We start from the raw sequence: 26,407 nt of genomic DNA on the forward strand, positions 1-26,407 counted from the left end.
AGATAGGTAAACCTGGCTACCGTTTAAGAGTACTGCAAATCTGAGGAAATCCCCAAGGTTGCAGAAAAATCAGAGTTTAAAGAAAAAGCTAATTTGAGGATACCTACCTACAGCTAACAGAGATGTTTATATACACACAAATGTCACCTCTTTCCCCCAAGCCAGAATTCAGGTGGATTTCTGTAGCTACTTGTGCAAGTGATGTAGATGGTGTTGGCAGGAAAAAAAGGTAAAGAAGAGGAAACCAGTAAGGGAGGAACTGGAGGTAGAGTTTATCTTCCTTGCAAGCCCTCAGAAGCCCCCTTGTTGTAGTTTTTAAATGATACAAAATCTAATTTCCTGCTGTCATTAAAAGCCAGTCCAAACAAAAACACGTAAAGTAGTTTTGGACAGTGTTCTAGGTGTGGTTTGTGAATCTCCTGTATAAGAGAGTTCCACGCTTGGTGGATAGCCATCAAAGCATCTCTTTAGTGCTTTCTCTTTAGTGCTTTTATAGTGCAAGCTAAGGTGATATGTGATATGTATTTTGGATTTATAGTTCAAAGCAAAACACTTGAATTTTGCCCAGAACCTCACCAGTACAGATGCACCAAAAAGTTGCTTTTGATAATCCCTTGTTATTGGGTGGTTCACCACGTTCTGTAACAGCTAAGCTCCACATTAAAAACAAGGTAGAACAGGATGTCATCTGCATGCTAAGATTCTCTAAACCTCTGTATAAGCTTGTCTTGTTGCCTCAGATATTTTGAACAGGCGCAGGGCAAAGAGGAATTAGGTGAGCCCCTGCAGCAAAGTCTTTGCAGAGGGAAAACAAGCCCCTTCCTGGAGTCTGCTAACGGGACAGAGCATCTCAATTAGGTTTACAAGTGCCCCCCCACATCCCAAAGAAAAGTCATAACATCTTAAGGCCACAAACAGTCCTAATGCAGAAACGGGCTGGAACATCATCATTCTCTATAGAGAAGTCACCATTGTTTGCAATACAACAGGTACAGGTTTGAAGATGGGCATGTCAAGGCTGCTATTCCAACACAAAGCCTCTACATTCAATAGTTTCTTTTAATGAGTTGCTTGGGAGAAACATTTTGCATGGAATATGTGCTGGCTCTGAAATCTTTCATTCCATCAGGAGAGCTAGCACATCAAGACAGATTTTTTGTTGTTGTTTTCTCTAAACTTCTTTCCATTGTGGTAGGAGATTGGTTCTTTCAATATTCTTCCATGTCTTTGCTTACTACATTAATGATGCTCTTAATTAATGATGAAACCACCTGTTCATAGCATAGTTGCTGAGTAACAAAGTTACAGAATGAATACAAAGAAACGAAGATCTCTTTACTCACAGACACAAGTTTATTTATCATCTTTTGGCAGCCTTTTAATACAAGATGGTCATTATTAAAGACTTTTGTTAGTCCGTCTGCTCACACAGCACTTAATGTCCAGTTAGTGTCAGGGAGCTGATCAGAATAAAGTTACATCATCTGTGCTGCAGTGGAGTCATATAAAATAGTCAGGGAATGTACAGAGTTTCTGAATTCGAACTATAAATAGGCATATGGCTGTATGAAAGTCTGTGGAGACCAATGTGGAGAGACCTGGATTTGGCTCTGATAGTTCCGCTTCACATCTCATTTTGTTTAATGAGCCAGTTCTGCTTCCATTTCTCATTTGTCTGATACGAATAATTTTGAATTACTTCATAAGGTAGGTGAGAAGTCAAGCATAATTTTAAAACTGGAAAGCAGATTCCTATTATAAAAAATGAATGTATTCCCTATTGTGGGCTGCTTTATGAATGACTTCGCTGTTACTTTGCTGACCCACGTAAGACTGTTAAAGATGCATTCTTAGTACAAACAAGCAGTCTAGGTTTAATTGCCTGAAATGCCCAACAATCTAATCCCGAGTCTGTGGGGAAAGGGTGCGTAATAAATATAATAATTATAATAATACATGAATTCTGTTGAAATCGATAGAGTTATTTAATAGTAGCCAGAGCATAGGCAACTGACTGATTCTGTTCTTGGCTCCCACAGGAAGCTTCGTCAGCAAATTTTAAATTCTGACTCAGACTGCAGATTGAGGTTCAGATTAGCTGCAAAAAAATGCTGCTGATGTGCTTTGAAGTGTTAAATACTATAAAATGATTGTTCAGGTCAAGTAACCTAGAGCTGCTTCATAGGTCTGAAGAAGCTGGCCCCTAACTCCATGGAAATGATAAAGAGGATGCAAAGCAAATATGAGGAGTGAACCAGCTCCAAGTCTCCCGTTAGTCACAAATTCATTAGAGCATTTTAACGGAAGAGGTTTTAGAACCTTTAGAAAGTACAGTGAAAAGATGCACCATTTTTTTAACAAAAGGGAAAAGGGAAATTGTCACTTTGTGTCTAACAATGGTAAAACTAAGAGCTTGATCTAAAGGCTTTGTCCCAATGATTATTAGAATAAAAACACTTCAGTAGTTTGGAAGGCCAGATGTCAGGACTGCATTTAGGAATATGGTTGTTTGCTAGCCACTTCCCCTCACTTCCCCTTGCAAAGACAGCATTAAGGCAGGAGGGATTCCAATGGTAAGCACTAGTGAAGCCTGACACAATTTGTGGTAGCTTAAAGACAAAACATCATCACATGCCTTTATCTTTCAAAGGCAACATTGGTACCAGTGACAGTAGTAGGCACATCCAGAAATACAATATAGTGGTTCCAACATTACAAAGATCAAGACAGGCACTTTATGATTAGGAGTAAGGAATGAGGAGACCCAGGTTCAAATCCTCATAGTGCCATTAACCCTTAGAAGGCCATTACTCTGCTTAGAGTGGAATAGAGACCTTGGCAAGGCACCCCTAGGGAAAAGAGCCTGGAAGTAGTCCTTTATGTACAGTAAATAACACAAGATACAAATGTTTATAGAGATATTCTCCAACAGTCATTCAAGTATTTGTTAAATCCCTAAAATCATTTGGCTATTGAAGTTTTAGAAAAATTCAAAGTTAAAATATGTGGTGAATTCTTCTATTGCTACTCTGCATTACATTCAAGCAATGTGGCTTATTTTTTGGTCAAAATGGATTTTTCTCTCTACTCATTTTAATGCAGGGGTAGTCAACTTGTGGTCCTCCAGATGTTCATGGACTACAATTCCCATGAGCCCCTGCCAGCAAATGTACAGCTACATAGAATCATTCAGTTGGAGGGCAACCCCCCTCCAACCAATCATCCACCATCTCGTTTATAAAAGTGGTGGAAAATGCTGTCAAGCTACGGCCAACTTATGGTGACTCTCTAGAGTTTTTCAAAGCAAGAGCCGTTCAGAGGTGGGTTTGCCATTGACAGTCTCTGTATCACAGTCTTGGGCTGCCGTGGAAGGCTCCCATCCAAATACTAACCAGGGCTGACCCTGCTTTGCTTCTAAGACCAGCCTAGCCTGGCCCTCCATGTCAGGGTTACGTCATGACAGTTATCCATTTCTAAAACTCCCCAAACATATACAAGTGTTCCCTAGCATTCTCTAGAGAAGATATTCCACAGATCTCCCAGCCATTCTGCTCTTTTGCTAACTGTTCTTCTTAATAGTACTATTATTGATACTGTTTTCCAAAAGTGTAACCTGAAACTATCGTCCAAGGGTTCTGAGCTATTGCTTCATTTCTGGTCCACAGTACATGGGATGAATGCAGTAATTGTTTTTGCACCTTTTTGGGATAACTGATTGTCCCTTGAGTAATCCAATTCTATCTATGTTTCCTTTGAAGAAAGTCCCACTGAATTTATGAGGGTTTTCTCCAAGTTGGCATGTATAGGCATACATGCTTTTCTTATGGTTAAATAAAACCAGTTCCCTCAGCAATATGATTTACTTCAAGATCTGTCATGGTCCTTATAATGCATCTTTCCAGTGTGTCAGTAAAATCAGTATTCTCACAGAAAATCAACACTACATTCTAACTTGCCTCCAAATTATTTGTTCATGGCAAAATTATGTTGCACTGAACATAAGGCTGGCTCTGTAAATGACATCTCCATGTTGAATTCTTCTCCATAGCATATAGTATCACTCTGCTTTGTGACATGACTACATGATTGAGTCCCCCACTCTGCACTACTTCCATATTATGGGACACCCTAAAATGGCTCTGGCCATTTTTGCCACTACATTGCCATTACAGAGAGAATGTAATGCTACATCATGTTATCCTTTAACAGGCAAAAAAAGTCGATAACTGCATTGGCCCATATCAGAATACTCAAACCAGACACCTCTGTGTGCTGCTCAGCATCAGAAAGATCAACTAATGGTTGCTGCATTTCTATTGGATAGCTTCTCCTTTCTTGATTCTGGTTCCTGGCATGCTGAAGACCCAGCCCATTACTAGCCACACCATGTGCCCTTTATAGTCAGCCAAGCCTCCTGATCAGGAGGTGATATATTTTTATTTCCCCCTCTTTTTGTTTTTTAACATCCAGCTGGCTACATGATTCTAGAGAACCCAAAAACTTGCACAGTGTCTTATATTATTTTGGATAGTTTTGTTAATTAAAAGGTATTATAAGGCTTGGGTTTTTTTTAGATTTTGTTACTGTCTGTAATGTTAACCCATTTTTGGAAGTACCAGCTGGTCAGTTAGGTACTATCCAGGTTTGTTTTGGCAACAATTGGCATTGGAAATTGTTGAAATTCTTTTTACTGCGAATTGCCTCATGCTTCAGTGCAAAACCAGTTTCCTTTTTTTTTTTTTTTTAGCTCATCCTGTCAAACAGGATGGCCAATAACCTTGGTATTCTCCAGAGACCAGATATGCATTTGGCCACACAATCTCAACCCCTTCACAGGCTTATGTGAGAAAGTCAGCTACTCAGGGACAACTAGACCAGTAATACATAAAACTCAAAGAAAAGAGAAATGTAAACATTCAAATACGTAAGGCCTTCCCCTCTTATCTCTTTTGACAAAAGTATTTACTTTACAAGTAAATTTGGGGACAAAATGTTCTGTGTACCTTGATTAAAATTTGGGAAAGTTAGCTTAGAGGGCCATTGTAGTTTTGATAGCTTTAAAGACTTTAAAGGAGTGGCATGTAACATGCATCAGGACAGGTGTCTGCTACAAGGAATAGACCTAGTGCCAGGGACAGGAAGTTAAGCCACCCTACTAAAAATTCTGAGATATATGCTTGATGAAGTGCTGATGCTTAGAAGATTAAGGCATTGGTACAAGTAATTATTTAAATAGCCAAAAGGTGTCGTAATAACTGCACATTGCTTCTTCAAAGAAGTACTTGCAAGCTGACTGCCAACTTCTGCATTGCCCTAAGCATCAAGGTAACAGACCAGATAAAACTGCTTTGTATTAAACATCTCATGCCTAAGTTTCTACTCAGAGAACTAATTATTAATCTTGTGAAAAGCTGATCTTCAAGCTGAAGAATATCCACAACCTAGGTATTTCCTCATTCCAAACTCTCTTGAGAAGCAATAGCCCTCTTAACAAGTTTTCCCCATTTCCCTTTGAGAGCTAAACATTATGCTTGTGAAAAGTAAGCAGAAAAGCCTTTGAGGTTTTGCTCCTCACTGTAAACTCTCTTTAAAAACACCAATATATTACTCCTGGTGTTCTTTGCTAAATCGTATGAACTCTCTTAGCCAGGCTGCTTGACACTTGTAAGACTGTCTGCATTTATGTGATCAGTATGTTATTACTGGATGTTCATAGCACCATTCCACTAACAGTATACTTTAAATAATATGAGGAATACCATATCTCATTTTCCCTATTACTAGAGGTGAAGGGGAGAACTCAAGCATTCGGAAAAACCAACAGTTAAAAAAGAATTCTGTTTTCAGAAGGGTAATCCAAGAAATGCAGAAGATAAGATCAAGAGATGAATGCTCAGAATTAATTCTCCTTTCCTGCAGAGTTTGCTGTCCAAAGCAGAAAAGAACCAACACAGGAAGAAATAAATTACTGAGAAGGGTAGGTGGCATAGGTTTGGATTCTAACAGTAGGCAATGTGGTATGACATATCAAAAACACAAGAAGTTAGGGATAGCAGCTATGGAACTAGTATGTAAACCAGGGGTAGTCAAACTGCGGCCCTCCAGATGTCCATGGACTACAATTCCCAGGAGCCCCTGCCAGCAAATGCCCTTCCAGCGAATGCTGGCAGGGGCTCCTGGGAATTGTAGTCCATGGACATCTGGAGGGCCGCAGTTTGACTACCTCTGATGTAAACGGCCTATGAACTCAACAATTTCAGTGCAATCAAGGGGAATTCTGTGAAGCCATTCATAGAGGAAGAGATTTGGGCATGAAGGAGTAATGCATGTCTTATTAAGGCAGGACAAAATATTATAAAAGGTGCACAGTCTGTTCAAAATAGATACCCCCCCTCACAAATCTAGCAGGTAGAAGGAGTCTAGCTCTAAACAAGTCTCTAGGAATGTTGTTGCGCTTTACCAAGGAGGTAGTCCTGGAGCCTGCCTGGTCACAGACAGTGAAATCACAGCAGTCCTTGATTCACAGTGTGGCAAAGGGAAACGGGCCTTACAGCAGCGTTGGCCCCCTAGTCATCCGGGGCAGAGAAGGAAAGAAGCATCTGCTTTCAATGTTCATGAGCTTCTTAGCAGATGATGTATGCCATGTTGAACTGATGCTTGGAGTTGAACAGTAGTTAATATAACTGGCGATAAGGAGAGTCACTTCAACAATCTGCTTGAGGGATGGCAAGAGAGAGGAAAAGAGAAATAACTCAACAGCATTCATTTTATTGGACCTGCTGTAAGATGATCTTTAAGGTAAAGTCATATAGTGAGTCAGGCCCATGTTTACCAGTGCTGTGACTCCTAAGTCCCAGTGGCCCTTCAAAAACCTCGGTCTTCCCTTCTCTGCTATCTGAAATCTTTTATCAGATGCTAGATCTTGTATATGCACATTTTACTAATATGCCCTACCACTGAGCTGTGGGCTCCTCCCCAAAGCATGAATGACTTATATACCACTTCTATTCTGGATATTTTGAGGCAATTGCATCCTGCAGAGGAAGAGCAGATTGCTTACTTGTAACAGAGGGTGTGGTCATCAGCACAATCATACCAGTGAGATCTGTACCTCCGTGCAGCTGTAATTTGGGACATTCTAGAGCAAGGCTTTTAGGCATGAACATCCCCCCCCCCCCCCGAGGCTGAGAACCATCACATGTGCACAGAGGAGAGAAGCTGCAGCTTTCCATTCAGTTTTTTTTAGTAACTTCCAGTTAAGAATTTATTCCTGTTGTGCAGAAGGAGGGTGGTTTATATGAATGTATAAATGACACTTTAAAAGTGGGAAAATGTTCTGCTGGAATGTTCTGAATCAAGGTTCTGTGGAGTGCTAAACAGGTTACAATATAAGACAGGAACACAATAGCCAATTCCAGAAACTTCTTTGAAAAACAGGCTATTTATTCTGTACTCATATTTAGTTTTGATTTAAACAGGCTAACATTTATAGAACAATATACAGATAGGCAGTTAAAGTAAGCTTCTCCTGAATAATTAATATGTTTGAAAATTTAAAAAATATCATTAATAATTGGGAAAATACCAGTCTGATTGATACTAAGAGGAAGCATTTCAGAGTTACTGTGTATGTTGTGTATTACTTGCTGTCCCAAGGATATTGGAAGGGCATTCTCTGGTCTTCTTATATGGGAAAGAAAAAAATGCCATTTTCTAAATGTTACCACAAAAAGAAATGTTCTTACATTTTGCTTAATACTCACCATTGGAGCTGCCATTGCAAAAAGTAATTTTTCTGGGGCAGTTTTTCCAGAGCTCCTATCCTTCACTTGGCTGATTACAATCATAAAGTTATCATGGCAGCCTCCAAAGGTCAGCACAGAAGAGAAGGCATAAGATAGTTTTAAGTGCTGTATGTAAACAAAGACAGGTGATTGGGGAAAAGAAAATGCTTTGGAAGAAGACAATCTTCACCCCCTCCACTATATGTTTTCAGGCCTTGTCTAAACAACAAGTAGATCAGTGTAAATATCCTTCGCCATACAGACTATTGGAGCTGTATTTAAGGTACCTAAACTTAGCACTTGTTTCTCTGAGACTTTCTTCTGTTCAGAGATCCACATCCGTGTATGCATAATTGTAAGCTTTCCTAACATGAAATCTGGGTAAAACCTCTCACTTCTACATTACCTTATAAACACTGATACTAAAATCACATTGTTTTATGCTCCCCTTTCCAGAAGTAGTGTGAAATTCCATGTGTCCTTAATAGCATGAACTTCCTACGGTAGAAAGATGGTCACTTAATCTGTTTATTTATAATCTGTTTATGAAATGCAAAGTTTAAGCAAAATTAAACAGGAGTCTAGTGGTTCATTAAAGACTAACAAGGTTTTATTCCAGCATAAGCTTTTGTGGACTAGAACGAACACCTTTAAGATGGAGCTGGACTCTGTATTTTTGCTGCAAGAGACTAACTGGTTGAGAAGGCATTATGAGGATGCAGAAGTACATATGCAGGCAGTCAATATTCATTCTAAAGTAACATCAATATTTGTCAAATTAACATCAATGGAATTTTTAAAAAGGTGCTTCCCTCTGCCTCCCCATTTACCTACTCTACTCAACTGGAAAATAGTGTCATGTTCAGTCCTGGCACTGTTGAGTGCTTGTAACAGACTGCAAAAGACTGCTCTTTATCAGAGAGCTTCTGGTGGAAAGCAAGCTTTTAAAGCCGTGTTTAACTCTATGTCCTCGCTTTTAAATTTGTGAATTGTGTACTGATTTTAATTTGTTGGATGCTTACCATGTCTGCCTCCTACTGTTTTTGCTGTTTTGTTAGATGTCTTGAGTTTGCAAAGATAAGGCAGGGTATAAATATATTTCAAATAAATGACTAAATAAGCAGTGTCTGCTGTGCCCTAACAAGAAGAAGCTTATACTCTTAAAGGGAGGGTACTCTTAAAGGGAAGGAGAGTTCTTTCTTCATTTGGCATATAACAACAACATGACTCATGACATTGTATGGACATCTTTGTATATGAGAATGGATCTTCACGGATAAACTAAAAACAACAATTTTGGGCCAGTCTGAATTTCTTAACCCCAGATAATAAATGTAAAGCACATTAAAATGTCATATGAGTGATGTCATTATATATCATACATACACATACAATCCAAGACTATATTTTGGAACAGTTAGATTTTACTACATTGGAAGATGGTATTATCTACAAAATAACACAAATTGCTTTAGGATGCTTTGGGCTGATCCTGTGTTGAGCAGGGGGTTGGACTAGATGGCCTGTATGGCCCCTTCCAACTCTATGATTCTAATAACAATAACACATACAGAGATAATTTCTGTTATTGTCTCTTGGTTTAGCCCCCTGTCTTTCCTGTAAAAATAAACAATGTATTTTTTCCATTAAAAAACGAACACCAGTAGTTCTGCTCTATACTCAGAGTAAATAAGGAATCTCAGATATCAAACCTCCTTGTCATCAGATTGTTTAAAATTGCTTCTGCAAAGGAGTACTCATATTTGCTAATATTTCTCACCATAGTGCTATATTCCAGTAGACTTATTCCATCTTCATTCACAGCTATCCACAATGGGCAGTCTTCCAGGGGTGAAGGCAGGACAGGCTGAAGAAATAACACACATCAGTTTCTTTATAATTTCATGTTGTTGCCACTCCCTGGAAACCCAGACAATATTATCAACGGTACTACTACTTTGCTTCACCCCAAAGGGAAACAATCAATAATCTGGCACATATGGCCGTTCACAATGTGGAAAATGTAAATTCTGATTAGGCACTCAATTTCCTCTCAGTCATGATTTCACTGGTTAGCCTTGGGCATGTCATAGTCTCCAAGCGCTATTCCTAGTTTCAAAATGTGAATCTTATTGAAATAGTTTAAGAAAACAGAGATAAGGCCTCCTTTATCCTAGAAGGGCTAGATTCAATTAATGAGCAGAATTGTTCAGGAGGCCATTTTTATAATGGAAACAATTCAAATATTAAAGGCGATGAGAAAGTTTAGGCGAATTTCATTGCATGTACTATTATTGACAATGTTTCTAATTTTGTAATCCAACTCCACTGCATAGTTTATTCCATATATCATGCTGGTTTTATTCTCCAATGGTTTAGTCTTGCTTTTATTAATTATCTGCTGTATTATACTGTTATTTTTGCACTGAGCTCTAATTTTGTAATCCTGTTTTAATGACTGTATATGTAATTAAAAAAATCATTTGCATTAAACCCCAGCAAGAAAGAGAGACTATAAATACAAATTATTAATAAATAATGCAAGATTCAAAGAAAAGAACTTGGACAAAAGGTTTTTTTAAAAATTAGATTTGCTTGGTTACAAATAATTTTCATTACGATATTCAAAGGTATTTATGATGACTTAGCATCCCCTAGTGGTAGGAAGAACACATGCTTAACAGTTTGAAAAATGACCTAACAAAGCTAACAAAGAGAAGACTTTACTACCCGTTTTTAAAAACGAGTACACTTTATAGAACAGATATTCTGTGGAATACTGTTCAAGAATGATTGTACAACTAAACACAGAATTACCTTAGCAGTAAACAGTTTGGCTCCAAAGAGGGGCCATTTCCGAGCCACTGTCAAAAAGATCCGGACACATTCTGGAGAAGAACAACCCTGTAGTACCATCCACTTTGCTGCCAATTTATCAGCCAGCTGTCTGTGGAAATAATATCACAGCTTGTTCAGATTTGGCTAGTACAAAACAACTGGGTTAATTTTGTATCTTGGATAACAGTTTCATCACCTCAGATGCTTGTTTACATCCCTATCACCAAATTTCATAAGACAATAACCTAAATTCAACAAAGTGGATTACACTGGGGGAATATTATTCTTGGATGTGATGTTCATGAAGTAACAAGCACCTGCCTTTTCCCATGAAAAGGTCTCACATTTCAGAAGAGGCTTGATGAGAAGTAGCATGGATTTTACTCTACAGTCTAGGTGGGACAATTCATTACTGTGCTCCGGATTTTTTGTTATTGACTGCGCGTATCTATTTTATTGTGGTCTATTATGTAATTAAACATCAGAGCTGATTGTTGTTAGAGACACTAATTAATTCCTACCTGTTCTAATTACCTAGTTATACAGAGGTCTGGGCTGAGGTGCCATCAACATGCTGATTACACTCAGCTCTATCTCACACTACCAGCTGATCTCAGGGAGGCTGTGGAAATCATGAACATGTGTGCAGCCCTCCAGATGTCCATGGACTACAATTACCATGAGCCTCTGCCAGCGAATTGTACGAATTGTAGTCCATGGACATCTGGAGGGCCGAGTTTCACTACCCCTGGGCTAAACAATTCTGTCAAAAAGGAGTTTTTACTGATGTGGGGGAGGGTTTGACCTAGGAAGTGGGTTGTCCCCTGCACTGGTTGGGTTTGCAGCCTCCCTAAAGAAATGCTGAGGAAGAGTGTTGGCTGGAGTTGGTCCTCAGGATCAAATAACTCTAGTCTTGTTTCACCTACACTCTATGTCCCAGTCTGCTGAGATTGGGAAATGCAGACAAAAAGACAGCAAGAGACTGGCTGATTTATTTACAGTGCAAGCCTATGCAGGGCTACTTGAGTCTAAATCCATTACAATTACTGCAATACCTCTACATAGTAGTTCAATGTTTTGCTGTCTCTCCAGAAACCTGCTTGAGTCAGCTTATGAAGAAAACTAATACAACAAACTCATAAAGACAGCAACATTAAAATGTTACAATGATAAATAATAAACCACAAAAGAAAGGCATTAACAAAGGAAACAGCATTAAACAACATTCAGCAGCTTAATATTCATAGAATGGAGTTCAGTCTAGAAGGTTATGAAGACAACTAAAAGAAAACTGGCTGACTAGTAAAAGAAAAGAAAATCCAGTTGGAGCTGCAACTAAATTTTGTGTGGAATGTCCTTTTATTCCCAATTTATGGATTATGGCCATTTGATACTGATTTTATTTTTAGCTCTGCCATAGTCCACTGAGTTTTGCTGTGGGGCTGTTTTACTCTGTTCTTAGCCCCAATCATTCACGCATAGGAATGCCCCTATTTTTACCTGTGAAATGCTGAAGACATCACAGAATACAACCAGGCACATTTAATCTCTTACCTCATCTGCTCAGTAGTAGCATGGTGCTTGTAACGCTTGGGATAGAATTTGTCCAGCACTTGCTGGAGAAGATGCTGCATTTTGGAATGTGATGACCCACCTGGGCTTGATGGTACTGGCCGATCCAAATCCCCATATTCCACCTAAGAACAAGGTAAGGCAAAATGAGTCTCAAAGAGATTGACAGCTGTGGCTTTTGCATTAACAGTACATATTTTATGGAAAGAAAGCTACTTCCTTATGGTGACCCTATGAATTAATGTCCTCCAAAATATCCAATCACAAACAGCTTTGATCAGATCTTGCAAACTGAAGGCTGTCGTTTGCTTGACTGAATCCATCTCATGTTGAGCCTTCCTCTTTTCCTGTTGCCTTTAAATTTTCCTAGCATTATTGTCTTTTTCAGTAACTTATCTTCTCATAATATAACCAAAGCATAATAGCCTCAGTTTAGTCATTTTAGCTTCTAGGGAGAGTTCAGCTTGATTTGATCTAGAACCCGCTTATTTGTCTTTTTGGTCGTCAATGGTATCAGTAAAATTCTCCTCAAACATCACATTTCCTCCTGAATCATAGAATTGGTACTTCCAGGGTCATCTAGTCCAACCCCCTGCAGAATGCAGGAAACTCATGGCCAGTCTGGCCTGGAAGAAATTTGCTTCCCAATCCAAAAATGGTGTTTGGCATTTCCCTGGGAAAGGGCCACAAGAGCCAAGCACCAAAACAGTCCCTTCTGCCCACCCAATTACAATCTGCTTAAGTTCAAAGAATCAGCATTTCTGTCAGATGGCAGCTTTCTTCATTGTCCAACTTTCATATTTATAACAAGGAGAAGGAATGAAGCTGGTTTAGAAAAGTTAGGTTCTTCCTCCACCATACACTTAGTATTGCCAGTTTCAGGTTGGAAAATTCCTGGAGATTTGGGGGTGAGATCTGGGGAATGTAGGACCTCAGTGAGGGATAATGCCACAGCGCTCCTCTTTAAAGCAACCGTTTTTTCCAGGAGAATTGGTCTCCAAAGGCTGGAAATCAGTTGAAATTCTGGGAGATCTCTAGGCTCCAACTGAAGTCTGGCAACCCTAGGAAGGCAGGGATTGGAGAGAGAAAAGACTTAAATGAAATACAATGTCATAATGCCCACCCTCCAAAGCAGTCATTTTGGAGGGTGCACAGTTCTTCCAGATTTCCGAACCCCAACTGGAGGTTGGGAACCCTACCTACACTATGTCCCAGAGTCTATCCTGCTTTATCTTGGCCTTCTTTACCATAACACTGTTGGGCTCTTCTATTTGTCTCCTCTGCTCCCAGCCTCTTTTGGCCTACTATCTGAAGTGCCACCTCTTCCCATATTGTCCAGCTTGCTAGTTAAGATCTTCCTCCCAAGCCCCTGCTTTCTGTGTCTCCACCTGCAAAGGTCAGAAAGGTGGTGACTAAAGACAGGGCTTTCTTGGTGGTGTCCTATGCCTTTGTAATACCCTCCTCCATGAGGTTTGCCTGGGGCTTACCTACGGGCCATCCCTCCCTCCCTCCCTCCCTCCATTTATTTATTTCCATTTCTTTCCCACCCTTCTCAAACCAGTTGTCTTGGGGATGTTTACAGTTTATAGGTCCATGCCAGAACACTTCTCTTAAAACATGTTTAGCCGTCTGCTTTTTATGATCTTGTCCTGCATTTTCCAGTTTTTTACATCTTACAAATCACCTTTCTGATGTTGGCTGTAGTAGCTTCTATTATGATACAAATAGGGTTTTTTAAATTGCTGTTGGGTATTTAAAAAACTTTTGCATTCTAATTTGTTTTTCTTGCTTTGTTTTTTCTTCTTGTCCTGTTCTTTGTCATTTCTCTGCAGAAATATTTTATTTTCTTTACCTTTCTCTGTAGCATACATGCCAAGGGGACACTAAGCAGGGCAAACCCCATACCATTTACTATTCAAGTTAAAGTGTTGTGCCAGGGTCTCCAGGTGGAGCAAGACAAATGCCACATACACTTTACTTTGTGAAGGCCATGTGAACCTAAAGGTGCAATCCTAAATAGACTCGGAAGTAAATCCCTCTGACTTCTTGCTCCGAGGAAACGATTTGAAAGATTGTGGCCTATGTTGTCAAGCCCTCTGTGGCATTTCTCCCATAGTTGGAGAGTTCTTGGTTTCTACTGTCTTAGGAGCATTAATGATATGGGTCCTCCTTGGCCTTTCAACAAACCTACTGACAATCTCATAAATACTACCAGCAAAAAACACAACACCAAAATTTATTAACATTTAAGCAATTTCAACACAACCTCCTCTGAAATACTAGTGTTTTCAACGCCCTTCTCAAGGACTTGACATGTGGCTTCCTGTCACACAACAGCACTGGAGTGACATAGGAAAGACCCAATTTGTAACAGAGGCCAAGCTCACATACTGTGAGGAAGGGGCAGTAAGCAAGGCATGGTGAGTCCAAAGGTTCTTTCCAGGAGAAGGGGTCCTTCAGCACAAAAACAAGGAGCTGACTGCTCACCTGGGCCATCAGACCTGCCATTTCCAGAGCCAACTCCTTGTTGACAGGGAACCTCCCTCTGGCTATTTCACTGCTAATCTGGAAAGCCAGCAGCAAGCGCTCTCGGTCTGTTTCACCTTTGGCTTGACATCGAAAATACAGTCTAGGTTGAAGAGAAGTGCCAAGTACCATTATAGCACAGGATCTGACCCAAGTTAAAAACTTAGATTAATAATTTTAAACATGTACACATAAACACACAGGGAAAGTGACACAAGAACCTGGGAAGTTCTTCTGCATAAGCCTTATTGTAATGAAAGGGAGCCACACAAGAGCACAGAAGCGTCCTTGCATAGCTTGGATTAACCTCAGAGGAGCTTTTACAGGAACATTTCCTTGGGGATTTTATTCTCAGACTTGAAAGCTTGGCAGAGAGAACTCACATATATAGCAATAGCATATATGGACATACAGCCTGTAAGTGATAAAAAAATATACTAGCCAATCCATATCTTTTTCAAAAGAATCTGACACAAATTAGTCCCATAAATCAGAACAACAGGCTTCCGAAGCCTGAATAGGGACACAGGACTCTCATCTCTCTGCACTTCTGCATTAGCATTTCTCAAGCAGAGGACATCTGCAATGCCCCTCCCACCTTCAGATGGGGATTTGAGGACCTAGGGCTCTCCATTCCTACTTTTATTTGACAAAGGGAGCTTTGTCTCTCAAAACTCATGTCACCCAAAATCTTGTTATTACTATTATCTATTAGATTTCTTACCTGCCTCTCTCACAGTTGACTCGTGGCAGGTTACAAGAAGCATAAAACCCCAATACATAAAAGCATAAAAGCCATAGAGTCCAAATCCCAACCTACTCTGGCGAAAGTCTCGGCACCGGGCTGGCGGTGGCCATGCCACCCTTTCCCCCCCCCCTCCCACAGCGAGAAGCTTGCTGGGCCTTGAGCGAATATTTGTCTACCCCTGCTTTAAGCTATATAAAATGTAAGAGTTCATAATCAGATGGATACAATACTAATCTATGGAGAGTACCTGTTTTTATATGTTAACTTCACTATTCTTGAGCCACCTTCATATTTTCCAGGATTCAGCTCTTTCAAAGCTTGCTCCCACTTTGAAATGACATCACAGATCTTTAAAAAAGATTAAGAGATGGATGGAGACAGATTACCAGGGCATAGAAGCATATATAGATAAAGACCAAGAGGATATTGTGGGATCAAGGGATCTGGACATGGGTGCTTATAAAAATAGCAACTGTTCATTGTTTTAAGACTGTCATGGATGCATCCTATACTTCCTGCAATAAATTCAAGGAGGCACCAACCAGCCTGTGGAGTGGATTAGACTGAAAGAAATAGGCACGTCCAAGTCCAGTGAGTTTAATGGCTGAGCAGTTATATAAATGTGCATTTCCTCACATCCAAACTTGTAAGTTAGCTAGCCAACAATGGGATTAGAATTTTTCTAAAATCCCTAGGTAATAATTAATTCAATAGTTTAGACATCAAGATAAGCAGCAAGAGTTTCCCAGATCATTAGCAATTATAGATCAGTTGCATGTCCTTCTCTCTTACAAATCTAACAGCTAACTGGAATAACCAAGCTGAGCCAACACATTTTTCATAATAAAGCCCAGTAATAAGTAGACATTTTCTGCCTTAAAAGAATACTCCCACTGTGCTGCATATTAATACCCAGGCTAGAAGAGGTACTCAAACCAGGGGTACCTGAAATTGATACAAAGTCTTTGTACCCCTTTCTCATTAATACAGAGTAAGTGGTATCCAGTTTTGCTACCCCCTTGTATAATAAAATGTATAATAATAATATATTCAAGTAGTACTGAAGTTCATTGGCATGCCACCTACTGGGACAGTGGTGTGAAAATTAACAGGTACATCCATTATACAAGAAGGCTGAGATCCAGTGTGGTATAGTGGTTAAGAGCAGCAGATTCTAATCTGGGGTTTGATTCCCCATTCCTCCTCCACATGAAGCCAGTTGTCTGACCTTGGGCCAATCACTGTTTCTCTCAGAACCCTCTCAGCCCACACCTACCTCACAAGGTGCCTGTTGTGGGAAGAGGAAGGGAATGTGCCTGTAAGCTGCTTCTAAACTTCTTACAGTAGAAAGAAGTGGGGAATAAAAACCTACTCTTCTTCCCCAAATCCCTACAAAGAATTCAGCAGAGGAGTTGAAGATAGTATACTTACTGTGATCAGGACACACTATTTGACTACCATATAATATTTTAACTTGTTATTTTTCAAAGAGACAATATCATGAGTAATAGTATCAGAATTCTTTTACAGATTTTACTGCATATGACAGGAACATAAAATATTCAACACACCATCCCCCAAGAAACAAACTTTAGGACATAGAACTTCCACAAAGTGCTCATCCAGATGGATATCTTATTCTGATTCCCTTACAGTCTTAGTCACCATCAACCATCAAATATTCATAGGGGATTAGGAGAACCTGTCTAGAAATGGAATTGAGTAATCAAAGTGAATTACCTTCATAGGGCCTTGAAGGCAATGCTCTATATCCCTGCCAGACGGATCATCCGTAAAGAGGGAAAACCCAGAGAGTGATGATTGCCTCATGCCTGTCTCTTGGTTCAGGTACTGCAAGAACTCTTCCACAGTTGAAGAGCCATCAAACCCGACCACCTGGAATGAGACCAATGAAACAACACAATCTGAAGACTAGAATGGGGTGGCCATGCAGCATCCATTGGGAATGGGTTTACGTGAAGGAAGGGTTTGTGCAAAGACAGTCTCAGTCTCACATGTTACCAAATTGGTGTGAGTGTGGAAGACACATTATTAAGGAGATTCATCTGCCCATCACTATAACCTCAGATATTAACCCTCCACATCAAGTATCAAGTTTATTTGTATGGTCACAGACCAGAATGCATCCTCCACATTTAAAATGTAAGTCTCAGACTGGTGGAAGTGGGTGATTTTTTCTGTAGCTGTATAAATCATCTGTAAGCATAGTTCATAGCAAGATATCTACTGAGGTTGGGGAGTACATATGGGGTAATTTCAGATAGGCTATTATACTGAAAGACCACCAATATCTGGTTCTCACAATTTGTGTTTTACCTGGTAGGTTCCGTTCATGAAGTGCACTGGAATACTGAAGGGGAGTGAATGATGGTAGGGATTTCTCAGCAAAATGGATACAATCTCCATTCGGGAAGGTCTGGCTTCTCGTTCGCCAACGTGCCAAGTACGTTCCATTGATCTCTGACAGTAAATTGCATACTTTCCTATTTCACTTCTAATCACAAAGACAGGAAAAAACATATTTCAGAGATATTCTGCTATTTATTTTATGTAAAACATTTCTATGTTGCCTCTCCACATAGATAAGCCCAGGCAAGCCCAATCCTGTCAGATCTCAGAAGCCATGCAGAGCTGACCGTGCCTAATATTTGGATGTGAGACCTCCAAGAATTTGGGTGGTAGTTCCTCCAAGGAACACTAGGAGTGAAGGCAGGAAATGGCAAACCACCTCTGAATGTTCCTTGTCTGGTTGCTACATGACATACACCATGCAATAAATAGATACCTAACTGGTTTTCCTAAATTGGCAAAAATTAAGTCAATATTAAAACATCAAGACATTAAAACAGCATTTAAAATACAAGTGCCTATAAAATATTCTTAAAATTCAATAAATCATATAAAAACCAAACACACATAAAAGAAACAACCCGGAAAGAGGGCCAATAACAGTTTTCTACAATGACTGCTCTACCCCAAATCTATGATATTGTTGAAAGGCATGTAACATCTTGCTGAAGCTACGGCCACTGCCTGAATGAGACATCTGTTATGCCACTTACTATAGTTATCTAAACAAGAGGGGGATACTAGGTGACAGCTTTATTGTTTCACTGTAAAAACTTCATCAGTGAGATCAGAGACTTCGCTTTGTCCTGAACTTTTTTCATAGCAATTAAGTTCTAGCTGGATCCAAATCCAAATTTAGGGCTGCTTCACAATTCCAAATTACTATGTGGAAGATATTTCCATGTTAATTAATTATTGTTACATATTAATATAAAAATGACACATTGTGCAATTTAAAAGATCAATTTATATACTATGTTGCTGCATATTACCCCAAAATTCGAAGCTGCATTTATATATATTAAAAAAAATTAGCCGCTATCCTACTTTATTGGAACTCAATGCAGAGTTGTGGAATTTCCCCACAACTCAGTGTTATTATTATTTGGAATAGACAACTCCCCCTACCTCCAACTGGGTAACCATTGCAACACTGCGATGTGACCTGTGGTTTTTGCTAATATCCTGGCTATCTTCTTGGTAATGCCTGCCACAACATTATTTACAACAACAACAATAATAATAGTCTGATATTCTATTGGCGATCTGCCAATCAGAATTATATGCACTGGCAGAGAGACAACCTCTGTGGCAGCAGCTTATCTCTTTGGTGAAGTAAATCATACAAATTGCTTGCCATGACCATTTACACACTACTGGAGGTTTCATGCCGGGCTGCAGGCTGGAGTTTTAGTCATGGGAAATTGCCCCACCTCTTCCTGCACCCATGTGGGGGAGCATTTGGCCCAGTGTGCCTCATCCGCCCCCGATTTGTACTCCTGCACAGAAGCTGGGGCAGTGAAGTTCTCAGTATGTAAACAATCCATGTGAGGCTGCTGCTTCAGAAATCCAATTTTAAGCATGTCTCTAAGGACTGATGTTCCTTGAGAAGATAGGGTTGCAAGGTCCTGCCTTGCCACAGGTAGGGGTGGGGTGGGGAGATGGAGGGTAGATCCAGGCTGGTAAACACATGGAGATTTGAGGATGGAACCTGGGTAGGACGTGGACTTCAGCGAGGAACAATGCCATAGAATCCACCCTGCAAACCATCCATTTTCTCCAGTGGAACAGTTCTCTGTAGCCTTGAGATGAGCTGTAATTCCAGTGGATTCTCAGGTCCCACTTGGAGGATGGTATCCCATGTGAAGCTTGTCTTACACAGAAAGGCTTCAGATGTCACTCAGCAGGGAGGAAAATGTGACAAGCTATTCACCTGGGGTCTGCATGCTGCTGCAAGTGATGCTTGATATACCAAAGAAAATGGTGCTGAGGCAAGAAAAGAGGAGCACACAGAGCCAGTAATTGCCAGCACTGCAGAGGAAAACAAGTTTTCAATGAATAAAAAAGCCTTATTTTTCTTATCACCAACAATTACTCTCACAACACAATGACTTGTCCCCAATTCGCACTGAGCAGAAATATGTATACTGCACGAGGATGAGGAACAGGTTTTGAAAAGCATGTTCGCTGGTATAAAACATGTGCACATCTACTCTTGTGGAGATGCATATGTCTTCACAAACAAATTATTTTAGCAACCCTTACTGAAAGGATCCCTTTTCACCATTCACATGCCAGTGTTTGTATTAAGCACATTAAGATGGTAATCCTAGGGAAATTTCCCTTGGAGCATGCTTAAGATTGCTGCCTTTGCAGAGCCAAGAAAAAACATTCGGCATTGCCTTTCAGTTTGTACCTAGCAGGATGATCAGTAATTATAATGATTTGTTATGTTATAATTTCTCAAGGTCTACCCCATTTGTTATACTTCTGTAAGGAATCAAACTACTTGCACTATCTGGAACTTGGGGGGGGGGGTCTGATCTTTTACACCTCCCTTACAATGGAGGTGCTGGTCACAAGAGTAGCTCAGCAGGGGTTTTCCTATCTGCACCAGGTAAAACTACGAGCACCCTATCTGGCCCCAGATCACCTAGTCACAGTGATCCACATGATCACTGTAACTCTGTTTCAGTAACTGCCTTTACTCAGGCCTACACTTGATCCTGATCCAGAAACTACAGCTGGTTCAGAATGCGGCTGCTAGGGTCCTTGTGAGGACTCCATGGATAGCACATATTTGTCCTGCTCTCCAGCAGCTGCAGTGGCTACTGTTCAATGTATTGGTTTTAACTTTTAAGGCCTTATGTGGTCTGGAACCTGCATACCTGAAGGACTGTCTCTCTGAGCACGACCCCCAAAGAGCATTGTGCTCCATGGAATCCAACTTGCTGGTGGTCCCTGGCCCCAAAGAGGCATGATTGGCCTTGATTACAGCCAGGGAATTTTTGCCTTGGCTCCAACCTGGTGGAATGTGATGCCAACTGAGATCCAGGCTGTATCAGAGTTGACAAAGTTCAAAATTATTATTATTATTTATTACTGGCCTCCCCCCAAAGGCTCAAGGCGAGTTACAACATTTAAAACTCAGTAAAAACCCCTAAACAGAAATAAAAACAGCAATACAAATACAAATATATACTTGACTCCCTCACAAGGTCTCCGTGGAGCTGCCCAGGTGGGGGGAAGCCCCTGCCAATGCTCGCTGCCACCCCGAGCAGCCTTGCTACGGCCTTGCCAGGCCTCAACGGAGCTGCCCAGATATTGGGGGAGGCTAGAGCCCATTGCATTTTTGGTACAACGGGCTTTTCTGCTAGTAAGATATAAGAAGTGACCAGTTAATGTGTTAAGTCTCCAGTATATCAATCAGCCCACTAAATTGCCAGACACAAGGGGAAGAAGGACTCTTACTTGAATGACTGAGTGGTTCTGAGCTGGTCTGCATGTCTGTTTAACTAGCTGACAATAAATTTCATTCTGTAGCTCATTGTGCGTCAGGCAGACTTGTAGGGCAGTCTGGGCTAGTGACACATGGTAGTCAATGGAAGGAGCTTCTACAGGAACGTTGATAAACAGCTGGCAAGACTGAAATGGAGAGAAGAAGAAAAGCATATGGAAACTGGGAGAGTCTTTTCACTTTTCTTACCATCAATGAAACACATTTAGCACCTTTTTAAACCTCATATATAGGGCTTCACCGAACATTGTTTTGTATCTTATTTTATTTAATGGTTTAAATTTTAAAAAATCTTAACGTGGCTTTGGGCATGTTTTCGGATTATTTCTCCCTGCATACTGCTTCTGACAAGGAACAGGAATCCTCACCCAAAAGGGAACATATGATCAGAAGATGGCTCCATTGATGCTGTTTTTTGATCCTCGAAATGCAGATTTGACAATAAAAGTAGCTTAATATTCACCTTTGCAAGGGAACTGCTCTGTGAGATAATGTTCTGCTCCTTTGCCTAAGAATGAGGAATGAGTGGTCTACAGACCTCAAGGAAGCATCTATCCACAAAGGATGCTGGACTTTGACAGTAATAATATAAGAATAATATATTCTTCTCCTGAAGAAAGAAGCAGCAAAGAAATGGCTGCCAACAGAAGAGCATCCCTCGCCCAAGGAGAGTTGGTTGGATCCAGGAAGGGCCAGATACAGGGGGGATCAGTGAGGCAGCTGCATTAGAAAAATGTGTTGTTTCCTTGCTGGTTCCCTTATATTATGCAATTGCAACTATACAGTAAGACACTGGAAAACTGTTTAGAGGTTTTTGGCTGCTACTGAATGTTAGAAATAATTCTAAATTTGGGTTATATATGATACTGGGCTAGATTTTGATCAGTAAACTTCTGACTGCACATCTCTGGTCTAGACGCAAGTGATTCAGAAGTCCTGTTTTAATTTAAAAGTTTGAAGAATTACAATACAGCATAGTTTTACAGTCAAACAATCCAAAGGTTTGACAATTTTTTTTGTTGGCTTTATGAGACACTCCAAATATTTAGAAACTAATTTTTTTTATCATCCTAGTTATTGCTACCACAAAATCTAAACTCTTCCGTTTCTTGTAATTTTTAAAAATCCATAATAAAAGTGATAGATAGATAGATAGATAGATAGATAGATAGATAGATAGATAGATAGATAGATAGATAGATAGATAGATAGATAGATAGATAGATAGAGAGAGAGAGATAGAGAGAGAGAGAGAGAGATAGAGAGATAGAGAGATAGAGAGATAGATAGAGAGATAGATAGAGAGATAGATAGAGAGATAGATAGATAGAGAGATAGAGAGAGAGATAGAGAGAGAGATAGAGAGAGATAGAGAGAGAGAGATAGAGAGAGAGAGAGAGAGAGAGAGAGAGAGAGATAGATAGAGAGATAGAGAGATAGAGAGAGAGATAGATAGAGAGATAGAGAGATAGAGAGATAGAGAGATAGAGAGAGAGAGAGAGAGAGAGAGAGAGAGAGAGAGAGAGAGAGAGAGAGAGAGAGAGAGAGAGAGAGTGCAAAACATAACCTCCCTCACAAACAAACATTACACTTCTACAAGAGGACATTAATATAATAAAGGACAGCTGAAAATAATAGATGCCATGATGAACTTTTTAAACACCATGGCCCCTGGTCCCTTGAATTTATTGAGCCCTAAAGTATCCTTCCACAAACATTCTTCACCAAATGGTCAGCTAGCTCACTCTATCAACCAAGGAGAAAGACAGAAAAAAGAGGAATTTGCCAGTCACATAGCTTCAAGAAAGAATATGATCAAGATTCAGCAACCATAAGAATAGCTGAACAATATATTTTTATTCAAGGTATGAGCTTTTGTCTGCACTTCCTGAGTTATCGTACCTGAGGAAGCGTGCATGCACACAAAAGCTCATGCCTTGAATAAAAATTTGTTGGTCTTAAAGGTGCCACTGGACTCTAAATTTGTTCTGCTGCTTCAGACCAACATGGTTACCGACTTGAATCCTTAAAAATAGCTGTCAGTTCCATTAGAACAAGAAGCCTTTATACTTGTTTATTTTGTTTAGCAGCCACATGGTAAATAGCCGCTCAGACAGAGGGGAGTTTCAAAAGTCATTTCTGATATGTATAATTAGAGCTGCTAGGGGGAAAAAATAAAATAAAATGTTGACCAGTACAAAACCCTTGCATGTGTCCTTGGATCTAGGCTGAACTAATCCTCTGCAATAATATGCAGACTTTACTCTCCCTAACATATCCTCTTCTGCTGTCCAGCACTTGAACAGAACATTATGAAAAACAATAATGTGAGTGGGTGGGCAGGAAGGGATGTGCCAGTGTTTGTCTCTTGTGGCCCTTCCTTGCATATCCAGGGAATTGCTGATCACTACTGTGGGATGGCAGGTGAATTTCCTCCAGGCCAGGCTTGATTCTGGAGATTTTTGGTGTATGTGTGGGGATCACCTGGGCATGAAACTGGGTCACTGTGCGTGGGCAGGTAGTTGTGAGTTCCTGCATTGTGCAGGGGGTTGGACTAGATGACCCCAGAGGCCCCTTCTAATTCTATCTTAACACAAGCGGCGGGATGTGTCCGGGATGAGGAAGGGTGCTGATTGGCCCCTTCCTCCGGACAGACTATTGGAGGGACCAATCGACAGGCGCTTCGCACCTGCCGATTGGTCCCTCCGATTCCCCGCTGGAGCAACTGCAAGCCACGCGCAATGGCTCCTTTGCCGGCGGCCTGACGCCGCGGGAGGCGCAAAGCACCTCTCACCGCATCAGGCCGCCACCAATGGAGTCTCCCGATCCGCCGCCCCCCAACTTCCCTGCCTGGCAGCCAGCCAACGACCAACAGAGCAGCGGCGCAGAAGCGGCGCCAATGGAGGCTCCAACGGAGGATATCCCGCCACCGCCACCGCCAGTGCGGCCCCCACCACGGACGACGAGTACGCAGGTAGGCCACGGCGCGGGGGGGGGCAGGAAAACCAGCTAGCGCCCGTTGTATTGCAGCTACAGCGGGCTTAATTACTAGTGATTCTATAATTGTGTTGTCTCTTTAAATACCTTGAAGAGTTTCAGGGCCTCTGTCTGCAGTGCCTCTGAAGGCAGAGTGGTAAGAGGAGTGTGCAGGCCATCCTTGCTGTAACACAGCATAGGGTGTTTCCACAAAGGAGAATCTGAAAGAGTAGACAAGACAAACTGAATTAATAAGGGGGACGCTTGCATTCAATTCTTTTTTGGTGAAAGGATCCCTAAATCTAAAAACACATATGACAGTACACCAGTAGAGCCAATCAACACATTTGGAAAAACTATGAACAACAACCCTCATGGAAACTTCTTTATTTCAAAATGGTGGCAAGTGGCAGCACATTTTGTCATATAAAACCTATGCATTTTTCTGAAGATGTAAATCAGCTGCCCACTGACCAGCAAAGTGTAATAACGGCAGGTCAGCCTATACAAAGGTCACAATTAAAGCACATCCTAATTTCAGAGGCAAAAGGGATCCCTGATGATGATGATGATGATGATGATGATGATGATGATGATGATATCCGTTCAGTCATGTCTGGCCCTCAGCGATTCTATAAAAAAGTCTTCTCTATGTGTCCAAGTCTCTGACTGCTTCTTTTAACTGGTTCATGGTCATCCCTGTATCGGCTTTGATCATGTCGAGCCAGCAGATCCTTTGGCAACCACCTTTCCTTTTGCCACTGACCATGCCGAGCATTAATAATTTTTCTAGGGAAAAAGTCCACTATAAATGGGGTTTAAGCCTCTGTTGCTTCATGTAGCTGTCAGAGGCAACCAGAGGACCAGGGCTGGCATTGTAGTCTGCTTAGTAGGTGTCTTCTCCATACTCACCATACCCTCCATTGGGATTCTGTAGCAAGAATATATTTCTTTTGCAGATCCAAGGTGTGAACTGCAGTACTGGCCCAGGAATAGGGAAGCAACCGTGTGGATGAGTCTCAACTAGGGCTGGAGTCAGTGCTTTGGGACTATAGAATGGCAACCCCAATGACAGTCCCTGGGACAGGAATTGGTGCTCTCAGTCTCCAGAGTGGGATGACATCCCCTAGGGCAGGAGAAGTGTTCTGGAACTGGAATGATATTCCCCAGTGAAATGATGGTCCCTGGAGCCAGAAAAACTGCCCTAGGATTGGAATGAAAAAAAAAGAAAAAAGAAAAAAAGAAATCTTTCCAGTTTCAGAACATTTCTGCTGTTCTTAGGAGCCATCATTCTACTTTGGAGGCTGTAAATCCATTGCAGAATATTTCTGCTACTCACTTCTGCTACCCCCAGGCACTGTGTTTCCACTCTGGGGACTGTTATTCCAGGCCCAGAGCAAGATCTTTATCAGTAGACTAATTTGTGGCTTACTGATGAACAAGCATTAAGGAGTGTATGCATATACCAAGTGCCCCAGAGTACTTCACTCCTACAAACAAAATAGTCATTTTGTGGGCTAAAAATGTGCACATGTATGGAAAGGAACACATGCTTGCCTGATGTATGGTAGAGCTGTTGAAACTGATATGGTTAGATAGCTATCTGTAAACAAAATCTTCACCACTACCCTCAGGAAAAAATGCATTTAGTTTCTCACTTACTTGGGTCTCCTTCTGCATCCAGTAATTTCCCAATCAGCTGCTCATAGGCAGTGCCCACTTTGGCACTGGTGCTGCCGGCTGCCACTGTCAGGTGGTACAACCAAGTATCCTTGGGATAGAAAGAATGGTGGCTGATCATTGTATTAAAGCATTAAACATGAGGTACCACTTTGTTTTTCATGTTTCATTTTAATTGTATTGGGTGGTAAACAAAGGGCTAATCTGAGCTACCTGCAGCTCTTACTATGCGTTTCTTGATCTCAAACTACTTCAGGGACCTTGCCAATTTGTACATTTTGTACATAAAACGGTACCTTCAAAAGTCTCATGAAACAAGCCAGGAGATCGAGGACAGTCAGCTTTCAGTAAGTTTTGTGTGTTAGCCACTGTATGTGGTGCCCCCGACACCCTAGC

The 26,407-nt window shown here is 40.8% G+C and overlaps 1 protein-coding gene across 9 annotated transcripts in view; it reads right to left on the minus strand.

The window, feature by feature from the left end:
• Positions 1-1,332: 1,332 nt before the first annotated feature.
• The window catches only part of PLEKHH1 (pleckstrin homology, MyTH4 and FERM domain containing H1), a 67,661-nt gene continuing 42,586 nt past the window's right edge, over positions 1,333-26,407 (minus strand). For 3 of the 9 annotated variants that reach the window (XM_077322509.1, XM_077322510.1, XM_077322508.1), the window contains exons 17-28: positions 25,994-26,102; positions 24,440-24,552; positions 21,310-21,483; positions 19,772-19,869; positions 17,806-17,983; positions 17,209-17,364; positions 15,716-15,816; positions 14,682-14,865; positions 12,177-12,319; positions 10,602-10,731; positions 9,565-9,651; positions 1,333-7,910 (exon numbers count right to left, since the gene is read on the minus strand). In XM_077322509.1, the coding sequence (XP_077178624.1) occupies positions 7,554-7,910; positions 9,565-9,651; positions 10,602-10,731; positions 12,177-12,319; positions 14,682-14,865; positions 15,716-15,816; positions 17,209-17,364; positions 17,806-17,983; positions 19,772-19,869; positions 21,310-21,483; positions 24,440-24,552; positions 25,994-26,102 (1,830 nt within the window). In that variant the 3' untranslated portion in view covers positions 1,333-7,553. Of the gene's footprint in view, positions 9,652-10,601; positions 10,732-12,176; positions 12,320-14,681; positions 14,866-15,715; positions 15,817-17,208; positions 17,365-17,805; positions 17,984-19,771; positions 19,870-21,309; positions 21,484-24,439; positions 24,553-25,993; positions 26,103-26,407 lie in introns of all 9 variants that reach the window. The other 6 variants (XM_077322514.1, XM_077322513.1, XM_077322512.1 and 3 more) reach the window with 5 other exon arrangements.

Source organism: Paroedura picta, chromosome 2 (assembly GCF_049243985.1).
Source record: "Paroedura picta isolate Pp20150507F chromosome 2, Ppicta_v3.0, whole genome shotgun sequence".
NCBI classification, from domain to species: domain Eukaryota; kingdom Metazoa; phylum Chordata; class Lepidosauria; order Squamata; family Gekkonidae; genus Paroedura; species Paroedura picta.